Source organism: Barbus barbus (genome assembly GCF_936440315.1).
Source record: "Barbus barbus genome assembly, chromosome: 46".
In the NCBI taxonomy this organism is placed as follows: domain Eukaryota; kingdom Metazoa; phylum Chordata; class Actinopteri; order Cypriniformes; family Cyprinidae; genus Barbus; species Barbus barbus.
The window spans coordinates 14,624,286-14,645,095 of record NC_136724.1 but is presented as its reverse complement, the minus strand read 5'-3'; the positions used below and the strand labels follow the sequence as shown (position 1 = coordinate 14,645,095).

Sequence of the window (20,810 nt, the reverse complement as noted above, 5' to 3'; positions counted from 1 at the left end):
AATAGCTTAACAATGACTACTGTGATTAAATATCAATTCAATAAATTTAAACTAAAATTGGATCTAGTCAAGAAGGTTAAGACAGGCCAAAATAATTTTAAGGGAGGCTAGTTTTAATATATACAATCAAGAAATAAATGAAATATGGGACTTATAAGCCCTACTAAAAATCATGGGAACGTGCAATGTGGCGATTACATTTAGAGCAGTCTGAGCCATTAATTAGCTCATTTAACAGTAAGTCTGGATTTTTATGTAATCATTGTTATAAACAGTAGCACCACAATATAATATTCTTTTGTAACAGACTAAATATAATATACTAAAATAGCAAAAGACAGAAAACAATAAAGAAAACTATAAAGCTTTAACAAAAATAAATGAAATAACCTCAAAGATTTTTCTTCATCAAGTATAAATGTTTTTAATAAGAAAAAAAAAGAAAAGAAAAAAATGCACAAAACGAAAGATAACGCAGACATAATTCCAAATGAAAATGGACTCAACTAAAGTGTTAAAAATTAATTTAAAATAAATAAAAACACAATGTGTTATCACCCTGGAAATCCATGCCAACACTCACACAAACACATGAATAAAAGCTTTTCTATTTTTTTTTTTTTTTTTAAACGCTTCCACTTTTATTGTCAGGTTATTTGTTTCATGTAAAATATTTCATTACAATACAGTACAATGCATGTTCAATCTGCTGTCCACATAACGTTTGTCATGAAGTTCTAAGGCCGATCTTTCACGCATAACAGCCTGTCTGACAGCAAAATGGAAGTTGCCAACCTCTCCTAACGTAAAACCAAAACATTAAATTATTAACTACTAAAACCAAGTTTGTTGTTTCTTTTATACCGCCTTCTACCAGTATGATCCAGCAGGGGGGCACTAGAGGTTCTCATTATGCTTCAGTCAGCAGCTCCAGCACAGAGAATTCGGTCCCCAGCAATGGGCTAAAAGAGTGAGTGCTTCAGTATTTGTATGCATGTGTGCGAGAGTGTGTGTGTGTGTGTGTGAGAGAGTGTGTGTGTGTGTGTAAGGGCAGACGGAGAGACAGACAGACTGACAAATGTCATTCTGTCTTTGCTGGCAGTCACATAGCAGCTTTAAATCTTGGAGAGGCCAACGGATTTCAAAAGTGAGGGCAAGAAAGACTGGGGCTAAAGAGATTGGATGGTACGGTGGATCTCCACCTCACTCCAATCCAGTCTCACTACATGTGCAGCTGTTCAGTACCACATATTGAGAATGTTTGTTGCTTTTTTTGTGTTTTTCTTTTTCGTGAAGTATCACAGACTTGCAGCGAAGACTTGAACTATCACCAATGGAACAAATATCCGCTTTTCATCAGCTTTTTTCATTTGTTTTCACTTAGAGTCTATTATTTATTTATTTAATTTTTTTTATTTCTCCTTTTGTCAGCGGAGGATAATGTCGGCTGTATGATACGGTGATGTGTTGTTAGGTTACAGTTCCTGCGGTGGAAATGCTGCACAGCAAAGCGCCCAGTGGGTGGGGCAGCTCGGCTTGGCTCGGCTCAGGTCCGCACCCACCTCCCTAAGTACATTCTCCCTATTGGGCACTGTGAGAGGGGGGCATGGCCTGACTCAGTAGCGGTGGGTCTGATGTGAGTACTGTGGAGGCTGCTGGGAGGTAGAGGAGTATCCCATGCTGCTTTGGGGCAATGATGTGCTTGGTCCTGGGTTCTGGTAGGCAGCATGTGGATTGGTGCGCTGGAACACAGATGAACTTTCATTAAGGTTTTCTGCAAGCTTTAGAAGCAACACACAGACACAATTCAATTGGGCTTTTAAAGGAACAGTCCACTTTTTTTGGAAATGGGCTCATTGTACAACTCCCCAAGAGTTAAACAGTTGAGTTTTACCGTTTTTGAATCCATTCAGCCGATCTCCGGGTCTGGCTGTAGCACTTTTAGCTTAGCTTAGCATAGATCATTGAATCGGATTACACCATTAGCATCTCGCTCAAAAATGACTAAAGAGTTTTGATTATTTTCCTATTTAAAGCTTGAGTTTTCTGTAGTTACATCGTCTACCAAGACCGACGGAAAATGAAAAGTTGATTTTCTAGGCTGATATGGCTAGGAACTATACTCTCGTTCCGGCGTAATAATCAAGGAAATTTGCTGCCGTACCATGGGTGCAGCAGGCGCAGTGATATGACGCAGTGCCTGAAAGCAGTCCCCAGCTATATCATAACTACTTACCTAGCTAGGGACTACTTTCAGGCGCTGAGTAATATCACTGCGCCTGCTACGCTGATTGGAAAAATGTAACAATCATCAGCTATCGTGGCTGATGGGCAATAGAAGGTTAATTTTCAAGCCTGTTTGTAAAAAAAAAAACAAAGATAAAGGTTTATGTTTACATGTGTTACCTGGTAATCTGAGGTCATGATCAGGCCACTTGAGGTAGTAGTGGGCGGAACCACTCTCACCTTCTTCAGAGGCGGGCCTTGTGCATGGCTGTTGTCAGGGTTACCTGTGTGCCCCGCCCCATTGGTGTGGTTGTTCCCCTGCTGCTGCTGTTGCTGGTTTTTCTGCAGTTGAAGAAACAAAAGAAAATTGCAGTTCATAAAAATGATAAATATCACAGCTCCCAATTAAAAATGTAATCTAATACATAATATGCTGATTATGCCAATTAAGCTGAGAAAAGCCTCTAAATGGGTCAGGGGCATGATTTAGTTTTTTTATTAATTGTAAACAATTAAATATGAAATGGTCAGAAATATATTCACATACACAGAAATACCAAAGCAGAAAACACACATTTCTTACTTTATCTGCCTTATCTTCCGGCTCCTCTTCCGTCAGGAATTCTCGTTTAGGATAAGGAATCTGGCAGCCAGCGAAGACACTAAACAAAGCACAGCTTTTTAAAAATATTTCTTAAATCAACATCTTATGCAAGTATAGCTCTGCAGTTGTACACCTAATTTCAGTGTACATGCTGTATATAAAAAAATACAGAAATCCCAATTATAATAGTTCATGCAGAAAGCTGATTTTGTGCTTAAAATCACTCACTCAGATGTGGGTAAAGGCTCCTCCAGGAAGTACGGATCTTGCATGGCCTGCTCAGATGTGATTCGGCGGATTGGGTCCATAGTAAGCAGCTTTTGCAGCTGAGAGGGAGTTAACAAGTTAACAGATGAATTTATGAGAACGAATATGAGATTTGTAATTCTGTTCACCCACTTACCAAGTGGAATGCTTTGCTGTCAGGTTTGACTTTATGTTTCTCCATATACTTTATAAGGCTGCAGTTAGTGTACCTACAGCAAGAGGAACAAAACACCATCATATCAAAAACCCTAGTCAATGAAAAGCCTTATTAGTATGATATTTTTACAGTCAAAGATGAAATCAAACTAACGTATTCCTCCTAAAGTCTTTCATCAACGTAGAGTGTTCCGGCATCTTCTTAATGTCCTCCCAGTCTTTATCTGAGAAGAAAATTAGATTTACAAAGATTATGAGGAGGACAATTGACTGAAGCATTGTGAACCATTAACTTCAGCTCAACTGTATCTGCAAATATAAATATTTAAACAACAATTATTCATTTGACAACAGTGTTACTCTAGCATTGTTTATATATTATTTTATTTTTTAGATATTTTTAGTTAGCTTTTAATTTTATATTCAGTTTTCATTTTAAATTTAGCTTAAGTTTTAATATTTTTGGTAAGAGCTTTTGTCATCTTTATTACAAATCATTTTATTTTGTATTTTATTTAAAAAATGTTCTATTTGGCTTAAATTTAGTTTTGTTTTGTTTTAGCTTTAGTCATTTAAACTTCATTACTAAGCAACATTTCTAATTGTTACTTAAGTTTTCTCTCCATTTTATTTTATTTCAGCTTTATTTCAATTACCAAACATTATTTTTATCAGTTTTACTTTTAGTTAACAGTAACAACATTGAATGGCATTGAAAAATTAATTACATTTATTTTTTCCCAAAAATATTTTTCCTTAAAAGTACAAAATAAACTCATTAAGAGGTTAATTAAGACCTCATTAAGAATGATTAAATTCCATCCTTACACACATAGAACCTTTCAAATATTTAAAATATTAAAGATTTTTCACTTCTACAACTTCTAACAAAAGTCTCATAGTCTCAAAGTTTTCACTGAATCGTTGAGATTAAAATGTCAAGTGGAAGATGAATACCTGCAGGAAAGCCCATGACATTAAAGATCCGGTCCAGCTGATCGTGATGGTACGGATTACTGGTCTTAATGTCCTCCTGTCGACAGTGGAAGATAGGCTCTGAGGTCAAAAGCTCAGCAAAGATACAGCCAATCGCCCAGATATCTGTGAAGAAAAGAGAAAGTCATTAAATCTAAAACACACATTTTGCAATGTGCATTTGCGCACACACTCATAAACAAACATCTCACCGATGGCTTTGGTGTAATGCCTGGCTCCCAGCAGCAGCTCTGGTGCTCTGTACCAGAACGTAACAACTACAGGGTCCAGGTCTGCTAAAGGCTTCAGTGGTGAGTTGAAGAGCCGTGCAAAACCCATGTCAGCTGCACATAAGGGACAGAATTTTAAACACGGTTATGATTGTGCATCAAAACACTCAGATGCACACATTATCTATTCTGTTTGTCTCAAGAAAAAGGCAACAGAGCTGATGCCATACCTATCTTCACACGTCCTCTTTCAGGACCTTCTCCCATTACCAATATGTTGGCAGGTTTCTGTGGTGAAAGATTCAAAGTTCAGAGTTGTAACACTTCCTCACTCATTTTATTGCGATAACTGATGCTATAACTTATTTGCAAATTTTGTGAACAGGATGTATTTAAAAAAAAAAAAATACCTATACTAAATGACGCCAATCATTCGTGCATTATTTGGCAAGAGTATTATGTATAAATATATATATATTTTTAAATATTATGAATTAGCCTTTATTTTTACCTTAAGGTTTAGTCATTTTAAAGTTAGTCATTTTGTTGTGCATATAATTTTCATTTTTATTTAATTTTTAAAACATTCATTTCAGTGAAATTTTATTTAATAATTTTAATAAATCAACTTATAAATTCAATTTTTTTTTTTTTTTTTTATTAATAGTTCTGCTTTTAGTAAACTATAACGACACAGTTTGGCAAATTAAATTAATTTCCCCAAAAATATTTAATCCTCAAAATAAATAAATAAAATACAAATAAATAAAATAAATAAGACCAGAATTGTTAAATTCTATCCTTACAGCTGTTGTGACAAGAATATATTTACAAATTCTTTTATAAATGCTGCCACCTACTGGAAATTGTCATGAGATTTCTAATAATCACTGAGAACATTCTACTCAGTAAATTTTTTGATCAAGACAAACTAGCCAAATTAGCTACATCTTGATAGAGGTTTGACTATTCAATATAACACATATTGAACCTCACCAGGTCTCTGTGCAGGACCCAGTTGGCGTGCAAATAGTGGATGCCGTCCAGGATCTGGTAGAGCAAAGACTTTACCATCCCACGTGGCAGCTGAAGAGGCTTCTTATTGGCCTTGGAGGCTCTGTGGAACTTAATGATGTGCTACAAAAAAACATAGACCTATAGCAAGATATGTACTGTATACAAACATTTCTCTGTGTGTGTGCATGAGCGTTTGATTGTATGTTACCCAGAGGTCATGTTCAGCGTAGTCAAAGAGAAGCCACACTTTGCGGTCTGCATGTGACAGGAAAACCTTCTGCAGTGAGATCACATTGGGGTGCTTCAGTTCCCGCAGCAGCTGCAGGGAGCAAACAAGAACAAACACACACACAGATGCACATGCTGAGACAGACATCTACAGAGCACCCAAAGTACACAAAATCACTTCAGCCTGTAGAATGCTTATTATAAAGATAGTTCGGCCAAAAATAAAAATTCTGTCATTGTTTATTCACCCTCATGCTGTTCCAAACCTTTATGACTATGGAAGACAAAAGCAGACATTTTGAAAAATGTGCTCGTTGCTCTTTTCCATGCAATATTCCATATTACAATAAATGAAAATTGGCGTTTTAAAGCTTCCAAAAGGATACAAAAGCATCATAAAAGCTGTCCATATGATTCATGCACTATATTTAAGTCAATGAATGTGTGATGAGGTCTTTGTGTGATGAATAAGCCAAAATTTAAATTATTTTCTAATAATGTTCACCTTCACTGGACTACCGAATTAGTTGAACAAATCAATGTCTGCGCCCTAAATCACTACTAGTAAACGTTCAAAAAGTATGTAGTATGATTGCAGTCCGGGCGTACTACATTCGTCATGCTGTCATTAGCTGTTTCTATCACCCTGTTTTTATGCGCATTTTGAATTATCGCATCAGAAACGAGTGATGGAAACACCAAATTTAAAATAATAATAATAATTAGGCCTGCTTTAGGTGGTTTTTAACTTTGCGAAAAAGGGTTAATGCAAATAATGGGAGATGGAAATGCATTTTGATGCAAATGCGCATCAAAAAAGTCATATGACTTTGCACTATGGGATAACCAGTGGACCGATCTTGTTGTACAGCATCTGAAATGTTATGATCATTCTTAAATGTCCGAGCAAAGTATGTTGTCAAAGTATTTCTGTATAATTGCCGCCCAGAACTGTTACATGACTGTGTTCCCAAACAGCAGATAGGCATCCACAGGCAAGAAAAGTAGGAGAAGCCTACTTTTCTTAGTGATATTTAAGCCAGTTTATCAGGAAGTGATGATTTTGTTCTCTTTGAGTCGTTGAATGCTTATTTGTAAATGTTTTATGTGATATTAAAATTTTGTACGATGGCCGAGAGAGCTCAACATGCTGCAACTTCAGAAAACACATGCAAATAGAAAAAGCACCAGCAAATCAAGAAAACATCTTCATCAGTTTGACAGCAGGTGGTGCAAATGCTCACAACACAAACAAATAAAGAAAGGCACTGCAAATGCTCACAACACAACCAAACAAAGAATTTTATTTGCAGCGCGTTTCTTTGTTTGGTTATGCTGAGTATTTGCAGTGTGTGTGTTGTTAAATTAATGAAGTTGTTTTTTTAATTTGCAGGTGTTTCTTCTATTTGCAGCGCGTTGAGCTCTCTCGGCCACCATAATTTTGCGCACAAGTTGAATTCACAACTTTGGATGGTCATGTGATTTACCTGTGTCATTTCACTGCCAATCACAAATTCTCTCCCGTGCCCTCACTGAATTGAATGCACTTCAGAACCCCACTGGAAATAGTAGGTAATCTGGGAACTTTTTGCAAACTGTTTTATGAATACTGTAAATTTGGACATACTACTCTGTTTGCGCACTATTTTTTACCTACTATATAGTAGAGAAGAATGCAATTTTGGGTGCAACCATTCAGCTGTTTTGTGAACAGGATCGCCTGATTCATTGACACAAAAGAATGAGTTGTTTTTGAAACTTACAAAACTACTTTTAACAAGTTAAGAAAAGCTTACATTTTAGCCTGTTTCTCACAATTATTTGTGTGTATTACAAGTAGAACGAAAGTCATTGTATGGAATTATATGGAAGTCATACAGGTTTGAAATAAGATGGGGCTGATAAAAAAAAATACAAGACAATTTTCAGTCTTTAAGTGAACTATCCCTTTACTGCACATTGCTTAAGAAGTATACAAATTTTCTTACAAATTCATAGAGCTAATCACAGATTTAACACTGTAAAGTAACCACATGCTAGAAATATATTTCCAGGAACTTGTTTAACCAAGATGGCATGTGCCAGAGCTACTTGAAGAAGATCCTCTTGACAGAAACACATTTAAAGCTTGATGTACTTACTGCTATCTCTCTGCAGGCGGACATAGAGATCCCTGTGCCTTCAATCTGCTTCAGAGCATAATCTTTATCATCCTTCCTGCAAATAGACATATCAGCAACCGCAGTTACTCTTCAGTATATTACATTTCCCTATATATATATATATATACCTACATATCATATTAAACCCCTTATAGAGAAAAAAAATCCACTAGGAAAGGCCAAGCAGATTTTGCCTCTTTTATTACCAGCACATCTTTGAAAACTCATAAGTCTCCTGACGACTAATGCGAGGCAAGAGGGTAATGTTGAAATGAAGTCCCGCAAAAAACATCAGCCTATAAAATCCCACAACGCCCTGTCCAGTTTCTGGAGAACAAATTAGCTGTAAACCGCTCATAAACAATCAGCTTCTATGGTGAACAAAACATCTTTAAACACTTAGGACCTTCAAGTGAGCCTTTGGCCGCCAGGCAGTCTGGACTTTAATAGCTCAGCGTTGGGTCTGTCTGATGGGTCTCTGATGGGATAAAGCCCCGCACATCAGAACCAACTTACAGTAACTCATCAGCAGATCCATTCTTACTCCGCCAATATAATTTGCAATTGGTGTGAAATAAAGATTGCTGCACCAGAACCAAATAATCATTAACAAAACATAACCGAAACAAATATCTTGTGATAGGACTAAATACATAAAATTGCAAATGCAAATTGGGAGCTGAATGCCATCGCAATATGACCACAAATGCCCTGCAGACATGAGGGTTATTTTCTGTCAAGCTTTCCAAGCAAAAACTACCAATACAAGTAAAATGTAGAATGGACATTTTAGGTCTTATTTATTCCCCCAAGTCGCAGCTCTAATTTCTAATCAATAAATGCAAAACTTTTAAGTCATGGTCGTTTCATTTCTTTCCAAGAGTAGGCAATTAAAATCTAAATTAAATAGTTTTAACTGACACAGCAGCTGGAATTAGAAAGTTAGAGCCCTATGAAATTAAATTAGTTTTATTCTTTTAATGGTTTAGTTAAATTGTAATAATCAAAAAGGATGTCGAATGAATTGAATTCATAAAACTTTAAGAATGTATTAATTTTTACAATAATAGGGCCCTGTGAAATGAGAAATTCTGTGTTGTCTGTTTTCATTTTTGTGGAATTATGATTTAATATAAATTATCAAAAATGGAAAAAAAGCATAAAACTTCAACTTTTAATTAATCTTTTAAAATGTAGTCAACTTCAGTTTAAACAATTCCTTTAACTTGTTTTGGCAAGCAAAGTGCGGCATGTTTAAAAAAGGTGATACTGAGTGATATTCCTTCAAAAATATTGTTTTAAAATAGAATTGTTGTTGTTACTTTAAGTACATCTAATTCTAATGTGGTTTAATATTCACAGATACTAGTTCACGTTGTAATTTCATTATATATAGTTTACTTCTAGTAAAGTATTCTTTAGATTTATTCATCCAAGTTTTGCCAAATTCTGTGACATTCTACGTTATACAGAAACATGTTTTTATGACTGAATTCTTTGATTCCATCAGTGCTTTACAAAACATTTTAACAAATCATAGGACCCTACAAAGGGCCATCATGTGTTTGGCACAGTCTATTATATCATAGCCTGATAAATGTGAGTTTAAATTTCAGAAATGTATAAAACAAAACTGTTACAAATGATCTAATCCGAGAAGGCTTGTCATACTGTTATTCTCAGCCCTTTGATCGTTGTGTTTAAAGAGAATCATTTGTCCTTCTTTGAATAAAGAGCTCAGACAAATCCCTGTGTTTTCTTCCTAGTGTGAGAAAGTTTTGGAGAATATATTCTTATCGGCAAGTTACCAAAAACACAGAGCAAAGAATTTCAATTCCCTTTTTCCCCAGACGGACTTCTAATAAAACAGACCTTCTAATTCCCCTTTGCATCTGTATTTCAATGGTATATTCTACACCCGTTCACGTCTGTAAACATCAATATATGCAAATAATTTCTACATCCCAACATTTGCCTTTTTTACGACAACAAAGTCATATTTTACAGAATTAGAGTTATATACACTTGCCAAACTAATAACATATAATCCACAACATATAAGGATAAGTGAAAGCAAATTTACTGATCCAACCAGTGCAACCACAGAGATACTTCAACAGGGCAGCAGAAGAGAAAGAGAAACCAGAAAAAGGAAAAGAAACCTGAAAAGGCTAAACAGATCCTCCTCTAAACCGGTGTAGGCAACCACAATCTCAACGTAAATATCTCAAAAGTGAAGTCAATCACACCAGCAATGGATTCAGGTCTTGACATGAAATTGGGAGACTAATGATATCTTTACACAGCTGAGGTGACATGCATTTGCAAGGGAACAACAACAGAAAATAGAGGCTATAAAAACGTAAAGAAATAAATGTAACTGGTTTAAATATGATATTATATGTAAGATTAACATGAACTGACAACTCTAAAGCATTTATTAATCTTGCTAACATTTAATGTAAGTAGGCTAATAAAGATTAATAAATTCTGTGACAAATATATCGCTCATTGTTATTTAATGGGACCTTATTGTAAAGTGTTACCAAATTATACATTTAGAAACATAACAGTTAAAATAAAATATGAAACTATTAAGTAGAATTACCTGCCATTACAAAGGCATTGTATTTTGGAGCAGCTCTTTAAAGATGCCATTAAGAAAGTGTAGTTTGCGTCAAGACGAAGAAAAACAACATGTTGCTAACCTAAATCTGCATCAAATGCACCTGTGCCCATCGTTACTAATACTGCATAAGCCCGTCAATCACACCAGCGCTCGTGCCTGCTGACGTACATTCACAATCCCCTCAAAATAAGCCTCTACTGAGACTGTGAGCTGTACATATCAGACTCTCTTTGAAGACAAGAGACGCGGCTCTCTAAAACACCGGGCCGAGGGCAGAAAGCAGGAAAAAACACGGTCTGTTTTGGTTTCTGAGAGCAGAACAGCGCAGGCCTCATATCGCTGCACAAGTCCATCCTGCAAACTCACCCATCTTTCCTCTTTGCTTTGTAAACATGACCATATGTCCCCCGTCCAACTTTACATCCCTCGTACTCAAAGAGATCCTCGACTCGTTCTCTCTCCCCGGTGAGCTTCACTTTGAAATCATAGTCCATTTTCACCGTTATTCTGGGGATCCGAGCTGTGGCTTCCCTTTAAAGCGCCGCTGGGGAGGCAACTTACTTCAAGCCCCGTTTAGACAATTAGTTGCCTTCCCTCGCGTCGCTTTTCCGCTCAACTAAAGAGTCCACATTTACCACGAGCAGCTGAGACGGCGTATGAACCACGTGTGCTTTTGATCTGACAAAAAGTGCAGAGTGTTATTGGACTATCAGACGCTTTCTTTGATATTTCTGTGCAACTGCGCCGCTCAGCCGGTATCTCACCCGGGAGAGTTGAGCGTCCACGTACGGTATGTCGCAAAACGTCGTGAACACCACTACCAACCACAGACGGCGAGGAATGGGCTTTGTGGCGCACCACGTGGATTTTAACACTTTACTAAAGAGCGCTTTTGTTTTTGTAAAACATTTTAACGCATACGTACATTTTTGTTTTTTTGCATTTATATATATATATTTTGCAATACAGAGAAATGTTTATTAACAATATATATTTAACGGTTTACACAGTGCAAACAATACAAAATAGTAGTATAATAAAACAAAATAACACAAAATGTTATCTTAACTATAAATATTACATTTATTAACAATAATATTGAATGGCATTTTTGCTTTTACATTTATACAAAACACTACCGTATTATAGATATTATATCATGTAGCATTTGATGTTAAATAAAAAAATGAAGCATTTCGTTGCATTTCGTCTTCCTACTGTTATTCAGACTATTTTTAACCTTTACTACATCTCTTCACATAACAAACAGGCATTATTGCTTGTAAACACAAACACACACGCACATAATACTCTAAAATAATAAATACTAAAATATATAAAAGCAAACTATAACATTATTATTAAATTATAATATTATGTAATTAAATGAAACTTAACAGCGGCTTATACTGCATTTAATATTGATTCTATTATAATACAATTTATTTTATAATATTTTAATTCAACATAGCTAATTTATGTATAAAAACGCAAACTTAACAATGAGATAAAATTGTGGATAAACGATCAATTAGCAACACAGCATTGCAGAAAAGAAAGAAAAGAAACTGGAAAGAAACGTTATCAATAAGTGCATTATAGTGTTGTTACTGACGTATTACTGTGGAACTGGTTTGGGCACATGGTAGTTGACCGGACAGTTGTTTGTGTGACTCCGTTGGTCCCATCTTGGCTGTAATCAGAGCGGAGAGGAAAGAGAACTCGTCCATATTACAGCTGCTGTTTCAGGTACTTACATGTCTATTACTAGCTTCGAGTCCTTATTTTGTTCTCAATCTGGACAGTGTTGTTGCATTTCATATTTTCTGTTACATTCTTGTGGCAGTGACATTTTTCCCCATCTTGTCAAAATAATGCTCTAAACCTTTCATTGGCCCACTGTTAGCTTGTCAGCAATCTGTCGACACCATCAAAGGTGTTGCGCATTTAAAATGACAGCTCGGTGACAGACGATGGTGACAGTTTAATGACAAATTTCAGTTGTGAATTTCACCCTGTGTAGAGTGCTAGCCTAGGCTTTTTATTGTCTCTGGAATAGGTTGCTAGCTGACATGGAGCCCGACTTTTTCTTTGTCATGTCCCTCCTTTGACCGATGCTGAGTGGATAGTCTGGCTGTCAGTCACGGCTTCTCGGACGCTGATTGGTTGTGAGGCTGACAGCCCAGTTTTGGTGCCTGACTTGTTCTGTGGCCTACTGTATTATTACAGAGCAGCAATACTGTTTGAAATGATTGAGGTGTTATTCATATGAATTAATTTGACGCTATTGTCAACGTCACGTGGCTCTCGGTGTGTTTTGACCTGTGTCAAAGCGGTTTTGCTTCCATGTTAGGATTTACGGATTGCCTCTCAGAGGCGTTCATTTTGTCGTGCTGTCTCCTAATGGTGGCTGTGTTTTAGACAAGAGAAGTTTATGCTAAAACTATCCTTATGTATATCCAAGATATTCTGACTGCATTTTCTTGCTGTCTCATTTTCAGTGATTTATATGTGGAGCTGGCTTCTATATTAACGTAGACCATGATTTCATGTTTGTAAACTGATCATTGGCAGATTCTGGAGTGATTTATATTTATATATATATATATGTGTGTGTGTGTGTGTGTGTGTGTGTGTATATGTATATATATATATATTGCTGTCTTCGTGTTTTTTAATCGAAAATGAATAGTTGACATGAGATATGTTAGGGAAATTATTATGTCCTATGATGTGATATGTTATTTTTCATTAAAATCCCTTTTTACTTATTATTTTATAATTATTGTGCATGCAATTTTAATGACCTAAATGGCATTGTATTCTTAAAATTGTGTTTGCCACCACACAACCATAATATCAAAGTTGATTAAAATATATGATGAGCAGTTACAAGACCACAAATTTTACACGTTCCCTTATAAACTGAAATATTAATGTTGATTAAAAAAAAAAAAAAATTCAGAGAAAAGAAAAGTTACACAGAATGAAACAGAACAGAGAGAAAGCCATAACTGGGCAGGTTAAGTATCTGTTAAACATTTTTTGTGTTTTTTTGTTTTTATCTTGTAATATCTCTAAGCAGCGGTTTCTGTGGTGATGGACCCTCCCGGCAGCCGAGACGAGCGTCATCGTCAAGCGGAGCGGCTTCGGCGGGAGGAGGCATACTATCACTTCATTAATGAACTGAGCGAGGAGGAATACAGACTAATGAGAGACGGCAATCTACTGGGAACACCTGGTGAGAACACACCGAACCCGGTCGTATGCAAAGATGCATGTAGTTTCATTTACAAAGAGAAATATTTAAAGCATTTTACAAAATGTAAGGTGTGAGGAAATACAAATTTCCAAACCTAGCCTTTTACTTAAATGAACAATATATGGATATTAAATAGGGTGTGTCTTTGTTTGATTACAGGTGAAGTCACAGCAGAGGAGTTGAGACAGCGTCTGGATGGGGCAAAGGAACGAGTGTCATCTCAGCCACGCCCTGAAATACACCCACAGAGCAGTGAGGCAGAGGGCAGTAGTGGTAAGGACAGAAAAGGATGGTTTTGAATTCAGTTGCTCTGCTATACTAAAAATTTTACTTTGAATGATCAGCTGGATTTTTATGCAATAAACACCTTGCAGGCAGAGTCACAATGCAATTACAAAACAAGTCAGGATGCATCTGCGTTTTTTAGCAACAGTGTAGGGGCATAAATCTCGGGGTTAAAGTTGTGATGATATATAGCTTTATGCAGTCATAGTAAAACATGTATGATCTGACCCACGGGGGGCATAAATGTAATGTTAAACTTTGTTGTCAGTCCACATTTGTGATTCTTCTGAATGTAAACTACCGTAATCTGCTAAGATTTTTTAAAAATGTTTTTGAAAATGTAATGCATCCTTGTCGAATCAGCTTAGGTTGTGCAAGTAGAAACAACCTGAATGAAAGTAAATTGTTTCATTACTTACCCTTTTATTCATCAATATTGATAAGAAATTGGTAATATACAATATTGATAGATAAGTCTTTCTTTTCCAGGTGCAGTTGAGCCAGGTGCAGAGACCTCTAATGGAGACTCCCTGTTGGAATGGCTGAACACTTTCCGGCGCACAGGAAATGCTACACGTAGTGGGCAGAGCGGAAACCAAACATGGCGTGCCGTCAGCCGCACTAACCCTAACAGCGGCGAGTTCCGCTTCAGTCTTGAGATCAACATCAACCACGAGCAACCCGAGCCTGGAGAACACAGTGACACCTCTGACCCGACTGAACTTCCAATGCCTCCTCCTCCTCCTCCTCCTCCTCCTCCTCCACCTCCTCCTCCTCCTCCCCCAGTGTCGTCTGCCTCTGCCTCTGCACCCACAACCCCTTACAACCCTTCAAGGTCTGCACCTTACTCACTTCAACACCCCACGTCATACTCTACGGCCAGGCCCACCCTGGGAAGGAGGGCTGCAGTGCGCCGCACTCGCAGTAGCACGACTCCGCCTGTAACACCACCTCTGACCTCACAGGCTCCTCCCACAGCTCTTAGGAGGAACTTGCCTTCTTTGCCAAGCTCTCCTCCTCCCCAGGCTCCACTTGCTTTTCAGTCACAAGAGCAGGACGGTGGTGCTGTAAGGGGTCAAATACAGGTCACAACTTCCTCAGTTAACGCAGGGGAGGGGCAGAATGGAAATGAAGGCCCAGACTGCCCCACCGCTCTGCCTCAGTCTGGCCCCCAGGTGGTGCCGGCTGCCCGTGAGCCACGAAACAGCAGGACTCGTTCACGTGGCCGTGTTCGTCGGGCAGCAGGAGCTGGTGGGGTTTTGTCTCGCTCTTCAAGACGTAGCCGCTCCCCCCTGGACAGAAACCCCACCTCCAATGTTAGCCCCACCCATAGCAGCAGTGCCGTCCCAGTAGAGTCCACCGGAAGTACCGCTGTAGCAATGGAAATGGGCGAGGCAACTGTAGAGCCAGCTGCTCCTACGGATCCTCCGGAGGCAGGTGAGGAAGAGGGGGAGGCGCCTGTATCAGGTGCCGGAGGTGTGCGGCGCCACCCCACTATCATGCTGGACCTCCAGGTGCGGCGCATCAGGCCGGGCGAGAACCGGGACAGGGACAGCATTGCCAGTCGCACTCGCTCTCGTGCTCGGGCTGCCGAGAACACAGTCACCTTCGAGAGCGACAGTGGCGGCTTTCGTCGAACCATCTCGCGCTCGGAGCGTGCGGGAATCCGCACTTACGTCAGCACTATACGAATCCCTCTGCGACGCATTTCCGAGACGGGTCTTGGCGAGCCTAGCTCCATGGCGCTAAGATCTATCCTGCGCCAGATCATGACCGGCTTTGGTGAGCTCAGCTCCCTCATGGAGACAGAAGCAGACTCAGAGACCGTCACTCCCAACCAGGACTCCGCTTCTGCTGGTGGAGCCCAGGCATACCGCGTTGTTAGTGGCGAGGGCGGTGTGGCCCATGGCGGAGTGGAAACGGCACGAGAAGGTTTAGTGGCGGGTGAGGAGGAAGGACAAGTACGGGTGAGCAGGACTGGGACAGAGGGACGACCTAGCAGCAGGGACACTAACAGCTTGGTGGAAAATGGGACATTGCCCATCTTAAGGCTGGCACACTTTTTCCTTCTCAATGAAGATGAAGACGAGGAACACCCAAGGGGCCTCACCAAAGAACAGATTGACAACCTGGTCACACGCACTTACGGTCAGGTCAACTTGGAGGGCGAGCTGGGCCGCGCTTGCAGCGTTTGCATCAACGAGTATGCTCAAGGCAACAAGCTGCGCCGCTTGCCCTGCGCCCACGAGTTCCACATCCACTGCATCGACCGCTGGCTATCTGAAAACAACACCTGCCCCATCTGCAGGCAGCCTATTCTGTCCAGCCATCAGGAATGATGTCAGGCTGTAGCTATCAATCAACGGACTGAACGACTGACTTTTGTTCCACTGTCAGTGGCACCTGTACATAGTGCTTCAATGTTTTCATTCTCTGAGATCCATTGTATTCAAGCTAAAGGTAGAACCAAAAGCAGAAAAAGACTATAATGCAGAGATTTAAAAAAGCTTTATTTTTTTAGACCCTTTTCGTTTTCATCTCTTCTTCTTCTTCCAATCACCATTATGCTTTGTGGACATATTAACAGACTGCGTGACTAACTCGGACGGAGTTAGGAATGTTAGCTTCAAAGGTGCGGTTACATTTACTGCTGTTTGGTGAATTTTCATGGGCAAAATCTAGTCATTTCAATAGGTATCCATGCGATCAGGAATTTCCTGTGAGTGCGAACAGTTTCTTTTTGCAACGGATTCACGTTGGTAAGTCTTTCACCGCATTGACCAACAGAAAGCTGCTTGGTTTGGAAGTCACTTCTCTGTAAGCTGTGCTTTGTACATTGCTACACTATTGAAAATAAACGTTGAATATTTTTTGCCTGTGAAGTTTCACCAAAATTTCACTAATGCAACCGTACCTTAATTCTATCTCACTTACGAATTTTAAGTTTAGTGGCTTCAAAAAAATGGATAGACCTCTTAAAACTCTTTAAGGACATGTAAATAAATGAATGTCTGTGTTTTCAGTTTTAACGGTAAAACCTATTCTAGAAAGAACCGTACACTGGTTCAGTTGCATTTTCAAAAGGAACCTTTACTTTTAAGCGCTTGCAGAGAAATCCACCAGTTTTGAAGCTCTATGAGTCCTCCACGTAAATGCTCTGTAATGTTGGGCAGTGTTCTTTTAAATGCGTTTTCAATCAAAGCAGGTTTTTAGTATGATTTTTATGGGGTCGTTAAGAACAGTCATGGGATATGAATGATGCATCTGGTCGTAGATGAATTTGAAATTGAATGCTGAAATGCATCTGCATCTTTATATTACAGGAAACGGCAATGACCAACTCCACAAAACACTACAGAACTCAATTTTTAAGTGTGGTCATTATTTTCCCTGTGGACTAAATATGCTTTCCTCTTTGAGTGTCATTAAATTTCTACATTTCTGAGAGCAAGCCATTTGCATTTGAACGACAGTTTTGGAGTGCCGATCAGATTATATGATATTGAATGAGCTAGTAAGTGCATGCTTGATTTGTACCTGCGTATAAACCCCTGCACATAGTTCACAATGTTTTAATGAAAAGCTGAAATTGATTATCACTTGAAAGCACTTGTCAGCCACTGCACTATAGGGCAGTACATTCAAGCCTGTCATAGGCCAGATTTCTTCCAGGGTGATGCAATGATAAGGCGGCAATGAAAGAGATTGAATTGTGGTTAAATATTATGTTTTTCTACTTTTACCCTCCACGTACCTATATTTATCGTTTTTATCATCACATGCTCTTGTACCGCACACATATGTCCTGCCCTGCTTACCGTCCCTCAGTATTTTAACGTACAATGGTTTCACTTATGGCCTTGTCTGAAAGCCCTGTTTGTTCTAAATGACCATTTTCATGCAGTGTTGCTCCTTCGCCATGTGAGGCAGAGCGTGAAGTAGGACTTCTGAATGAATGATCATGAATGTAGTGGTACCTTGCATCTTTCCAAGGTACACTTTTCCTCAATGTACAATAGATGTCTGCTTATGTTTCAGAATCTTGATTAAAACAAAGACAGAGTCTGTTATTCAACACCTGTCCTCAATGTTATTGTTTTCTTGTATAGTAAAATATCGCTTTATTTTGTCTGTATGTTGTGAGGATGTGTGTATGTTCTGTAAGAAGTGTGAATTGTAAGTATGTGTGTATATTGCTGAATGGATCAGAATGGTTTCTGAGCTGTTGTGTATCTGCGAGTGGGGGATCTTTGGCCATGAAGTTTAGATATTTAATGACGAAAAATTGACATCATTGAGCTATGACTATGTATTATGTTATAATAAGATGCTAAAACAGAAGAATATGTATTCTGTTACTATGTAATAAATTAAAACACATTGATTTTTTTCTTCTCTGCTCCCTAACAATGTAATGATATTCTTCAGGAACAAATAAGGTTTTCAAACACTGCTATAATGTGCTTTGTGCAGTAAGATTTTCTTTAAGTTAATATTTTTATTTAGCAAGGATGCATTAAATTGATCAAAAGTGACAGTAAAGACATTGTTGTTACAAAAGACTTCTATTTAAAATTAAAGCGGTTCATCTGAACTTTATATATACGGTATATAGAGGTCACACAGGGAACTATATTTGGACACAGGCACAATTTTTTTATTATTTTAGCTGTTGACCACAATGTATTCAAGTTACAGTTGTATAATGAATATGGGCTTAAAGTTCATACTCTAAACTTTAATTTGAGAGTATTCTCATCACAATTGGAGGAAAGATTAAGGAATTACAGCTCTTTAATATGTACCTCTAAAAAGGCCTGGATGTCCACACAAGACAACACTGGTGGATGATAAGAGAATCCTCTCCATGGTAAAGAAAAACCCTTTCACAGCATCCAGCCAAGGGGAGAACACTCTACAGGAGGTAGTTGTGTTACTGTCAAAGTCTACAATCGAGAAATCTTTATGGGAACAAATACAGAGGGTTCACAGCAAGGTGCAAACAAGGCCAGAAAAAAAGCCAGACCGTTTCTGGAAAAGCATTCTTTGGAATGCATGGAATTAAGATCAGCCTGTACCATAATGACATGAAGAAAAAAGTATGGAGAAGGCTTGAAACAGCTCATGATCCGAAGCATACAACATCATCTGTGAAACATGGTGGAGCAGTGTGATGGCATGAGCATTCATTTAATGATGATGTGACAGAAAACAGAAGCAGCTGGATGAATTCTGAAGTGTATAGGGATATACTCTCTGCCCAGATTCAGACAAATGGAGCAAAGTTGATTGAGCGGCGCTTCATAGTAAAAATGGATGATGACCCAAAACATACAGCAAAAGCAACCCAGGAGTTGGAGGTAAAAAAGTGGATTATTCTGCAATGGCCAAGTCAATCTCCTGATCTCAACCCGATTGAGCATGTATTTCACTTGCTGAAGACAAAACTAAAGGAAGAAAGACACACAAACAACAACTCAAGTCAGCAGCAGCAAAGCATCATAAAGGAGGAAACCCAGTCGTTGGTGATATCCATGAGCTCCAGACTTAAGGCAGTCATTGCCTACAAAGGATTCTCAACAAAATATTAAAAATTTACATTTTATTTATGATTATATTTATTTGTCCAGTTACATTTAAGCCCCTGACTAGGGGTGGGCGGATCGATCTTCGAAAGGATCGATCCTCATATAAAAATATCGATTCTAAAGTGCATTTTTTTAACCACTAATTTTATTTATCAAGAAACTTGGTGCATAAAATAAGCTTCCAAGTGGAAAAATAGAATATATTAGCAAATAATTGTGTTGGATAGAACTATTTCTTCTGCTCATTGAAACACACGCAAATGCTGAGAGACAGAACCAATCAATCAGCGTTCGCTGCTGCTCACAGTGCTTGTTCAAATAGGGCTGCATTTCCCAAAAGCATCAGAAGCATAAGTAGATCTTAAGAAACCATTGCCGCATTACTACATATCATCTTTAAAATTAATTCTGAAAAATGCATCTGTTACGGGGCTGACGAGACGTGAGACATGCGGATCCATATGCAAAGCTTTATTTTGAAACATGGTCAGAAAACAGGCAGGGTCAGAGATCGGCAAACAGGTATGGCAAGGGCAAGACAGAGCAATCCGTGGAGCAAGCGTGGGTCAACGATGAGCGAACAGTATCCAAAGGGGCAAGGCAGAGAGAGAATCCAGAGTCAAGAGCAATAATCCAAACGGGGAGCGAACACAGTCCAAACGGCAAGGCGAAGGGTTAATCCAGGAAACACGGGCAGGGTCAGACACGGCAGGAAAACAAGGCAAGACTAGGACTAGGATGATGGCTCTGTAGAGTTGCTATCGCTTGGGGAGTGATATACGCTAACAATACTCGGCCCTGAGCTAGAGCAAGTCCCAGGTTAAATAGTGTGTGTGATGGGGTGATCAGTGAATTCAGCTGTGTGATCAGTGTAATCAGCTGCGTGTCGTCAGTGCAATGGATTGTGGGTATTGCAGTCCAGAGAAGTGTGGTGTGAGAGTCAATGTGGTGAGTGAGTGACATCTGGTGGTGATTGTCCGGAAGAGCATGGACCAGATTCGTGACATAGCCCCCCCCCCCAAGGAGCGGCTTCCAGACGCTTCCAAATAATCCAGGAGGGCGGTGGAGCGGAGGCGGAACAGGGGGAGGGACGGAGGGCCAGGTCTGTGAGGAAGTGGGAAGACCGGGGACTGAGGCAGAACCGGCAGAGCAGGACACCCAGGCGGAACCGGAGACCAGGA

General features: G+C 39.0%; 2 protein-coding genes across 6 annotated transcripts; one reads left to right on the top strand and one right to left on the bottom strand.

Moving 5' to 3' along the window:
• Nucleotides 1-406: 406 nt before the first annotated feature.
• LOC306864787 (cyclin-dependent kinase 8) lies at nucleotides 407-11,291 on the bottom strand. Of its 4 annotated transcripts, none has more exons than XM_079409013.1 (13): nucleotides 10,861-11,291; nucleotides 7,845-7,920; nucleotides 5,684-5,794; nucleotides 5,455-5,595; nucleotides 4,689-4,746; nucleotides 4,441-4,572; nucleotides 4,211-4,354; nucleotides 3,408-3,477; nucleotides 3,234-3,306; nucleotides 3,059-3,156; nucleotides 2,810-2,888; nucleotides 2,407-2,568; nucleotides 407-1,742 (listed from the first exon to the last, which is right to left on the bottom strand). In XM_079409013.1, the coding sequence occupies exons 1-13, from the start codon at nucleotides 10,986-10,988 to the stop codon at nucleotides 1,617-1,619; spliced, it is 1,398 nt and encodes a 465-aa protein (XP_079265139.1). In that variant the 5' UTR covers nucleotides 10,989-11,291; the 3' UTR covers nucleotides 407-1,616. The 4 variants fall into 4 exon arrangements, with proteins under 4 accessions (XP_079265139.1, XP_079265141.1, XP_079265138.1 ...); XM_079409015.1 differs by lacking the exon at nucleotides 10,861-11,291 and adding an exon at nucleotides 10,474-10,619 and having other exon boundaries at nucleotides 408-1,742; XM_079409012.1 differs by having other exon boundaries at nucleotides 628-1,742; nucleotides 2,801-2,888; nucleotides 10,861-11,288.
• Nucleotides 11,292-12,164: 873 nt separating this feature from the next.
• On the top strand, nucleotides 12,165-18,436 carry rnf6 (ring finger protein (C3H2C3 type) 6). 2 transcript variants are annotated; one of them, XM_079408823.1, is made up of 4 exons: nucleotides 12,165-12,243; nucleotides 13,580-13,735; nucleotides 13,916-14,029; nucleotides 14,531-18,436. In XM_079408823.1, the coding sequence occupies exons 2-4, from the start codon at nucleotides 13,594-13,596 to the stop codon at nucleotides 16,378-16,380; spliced, it is 2,106 nt and encodes a 701-aa protein (XP_079264949.1). In that variant the 5' UTR covers nucleotides 12,165-12,243; nucleotides 13,580-13,593; the 3' UTR covers nucleotides 16,381-18,436. The 2 variants fall into 2 exon arrangements, with proteins under 2 accessions (XP_079264949.1, XP_079264950.1); XM_079408824.1 differs by having other exon boundaries at nucleotides 12,181-12,243; nucleotides 13,577-13,735; nucleotides 14,531-18,424.
• The last annotated feature ends 2,374 nt before the right edge of the window (nucleotides 18,437-20,810 follow it).

Bases quoted from the DNA above. Each gene is read 5' to 3' on its own strand.
- LOC306864787 (XM_079409012.1), bottom strand. From the start codon at position 10,988: ATGGACTATGATTTCAAAGTGAAGCTCACCGGGGAGAGAGAACGAGTC. The intron at 4,747-5,454 runs GTGAGGTTCAAT...CTTTCACCACAG, and splicing joins GGGTCCTGCACAGAGACCTG to AAACCTGCCAACATATTGGT. The intron at 3,157-3,233 runs GTAAGTGGGTGA...ACTCCCTCTCAG, and splicing joins ACAGCAAAGCATTCCACTTG to CTGCAAAAGCTGCTTACTAT.
- rnf6 (XM_079408823.1), top strand. From the start codon at position 13,594: ATGGACCCTCCCGGCAGCCGAGACGAGCGTCATCGTCAAGCGGAGCGG. The intron at 13,736-13,915 runs GTGAGAACACAC...GTTTGATTACAG, and splicing joins CAATCTACTGGGAACACCTG to GTGAAGTCACAGCAGAGGAG. The intron at 14,030-14,530 runs GTAAGGACAGAA...TTTCTTTTCCAG, and splicing joins TGAGGCAGAGGGCAGTAGTG to GTGCAGTTGAGCCAGGTGCA.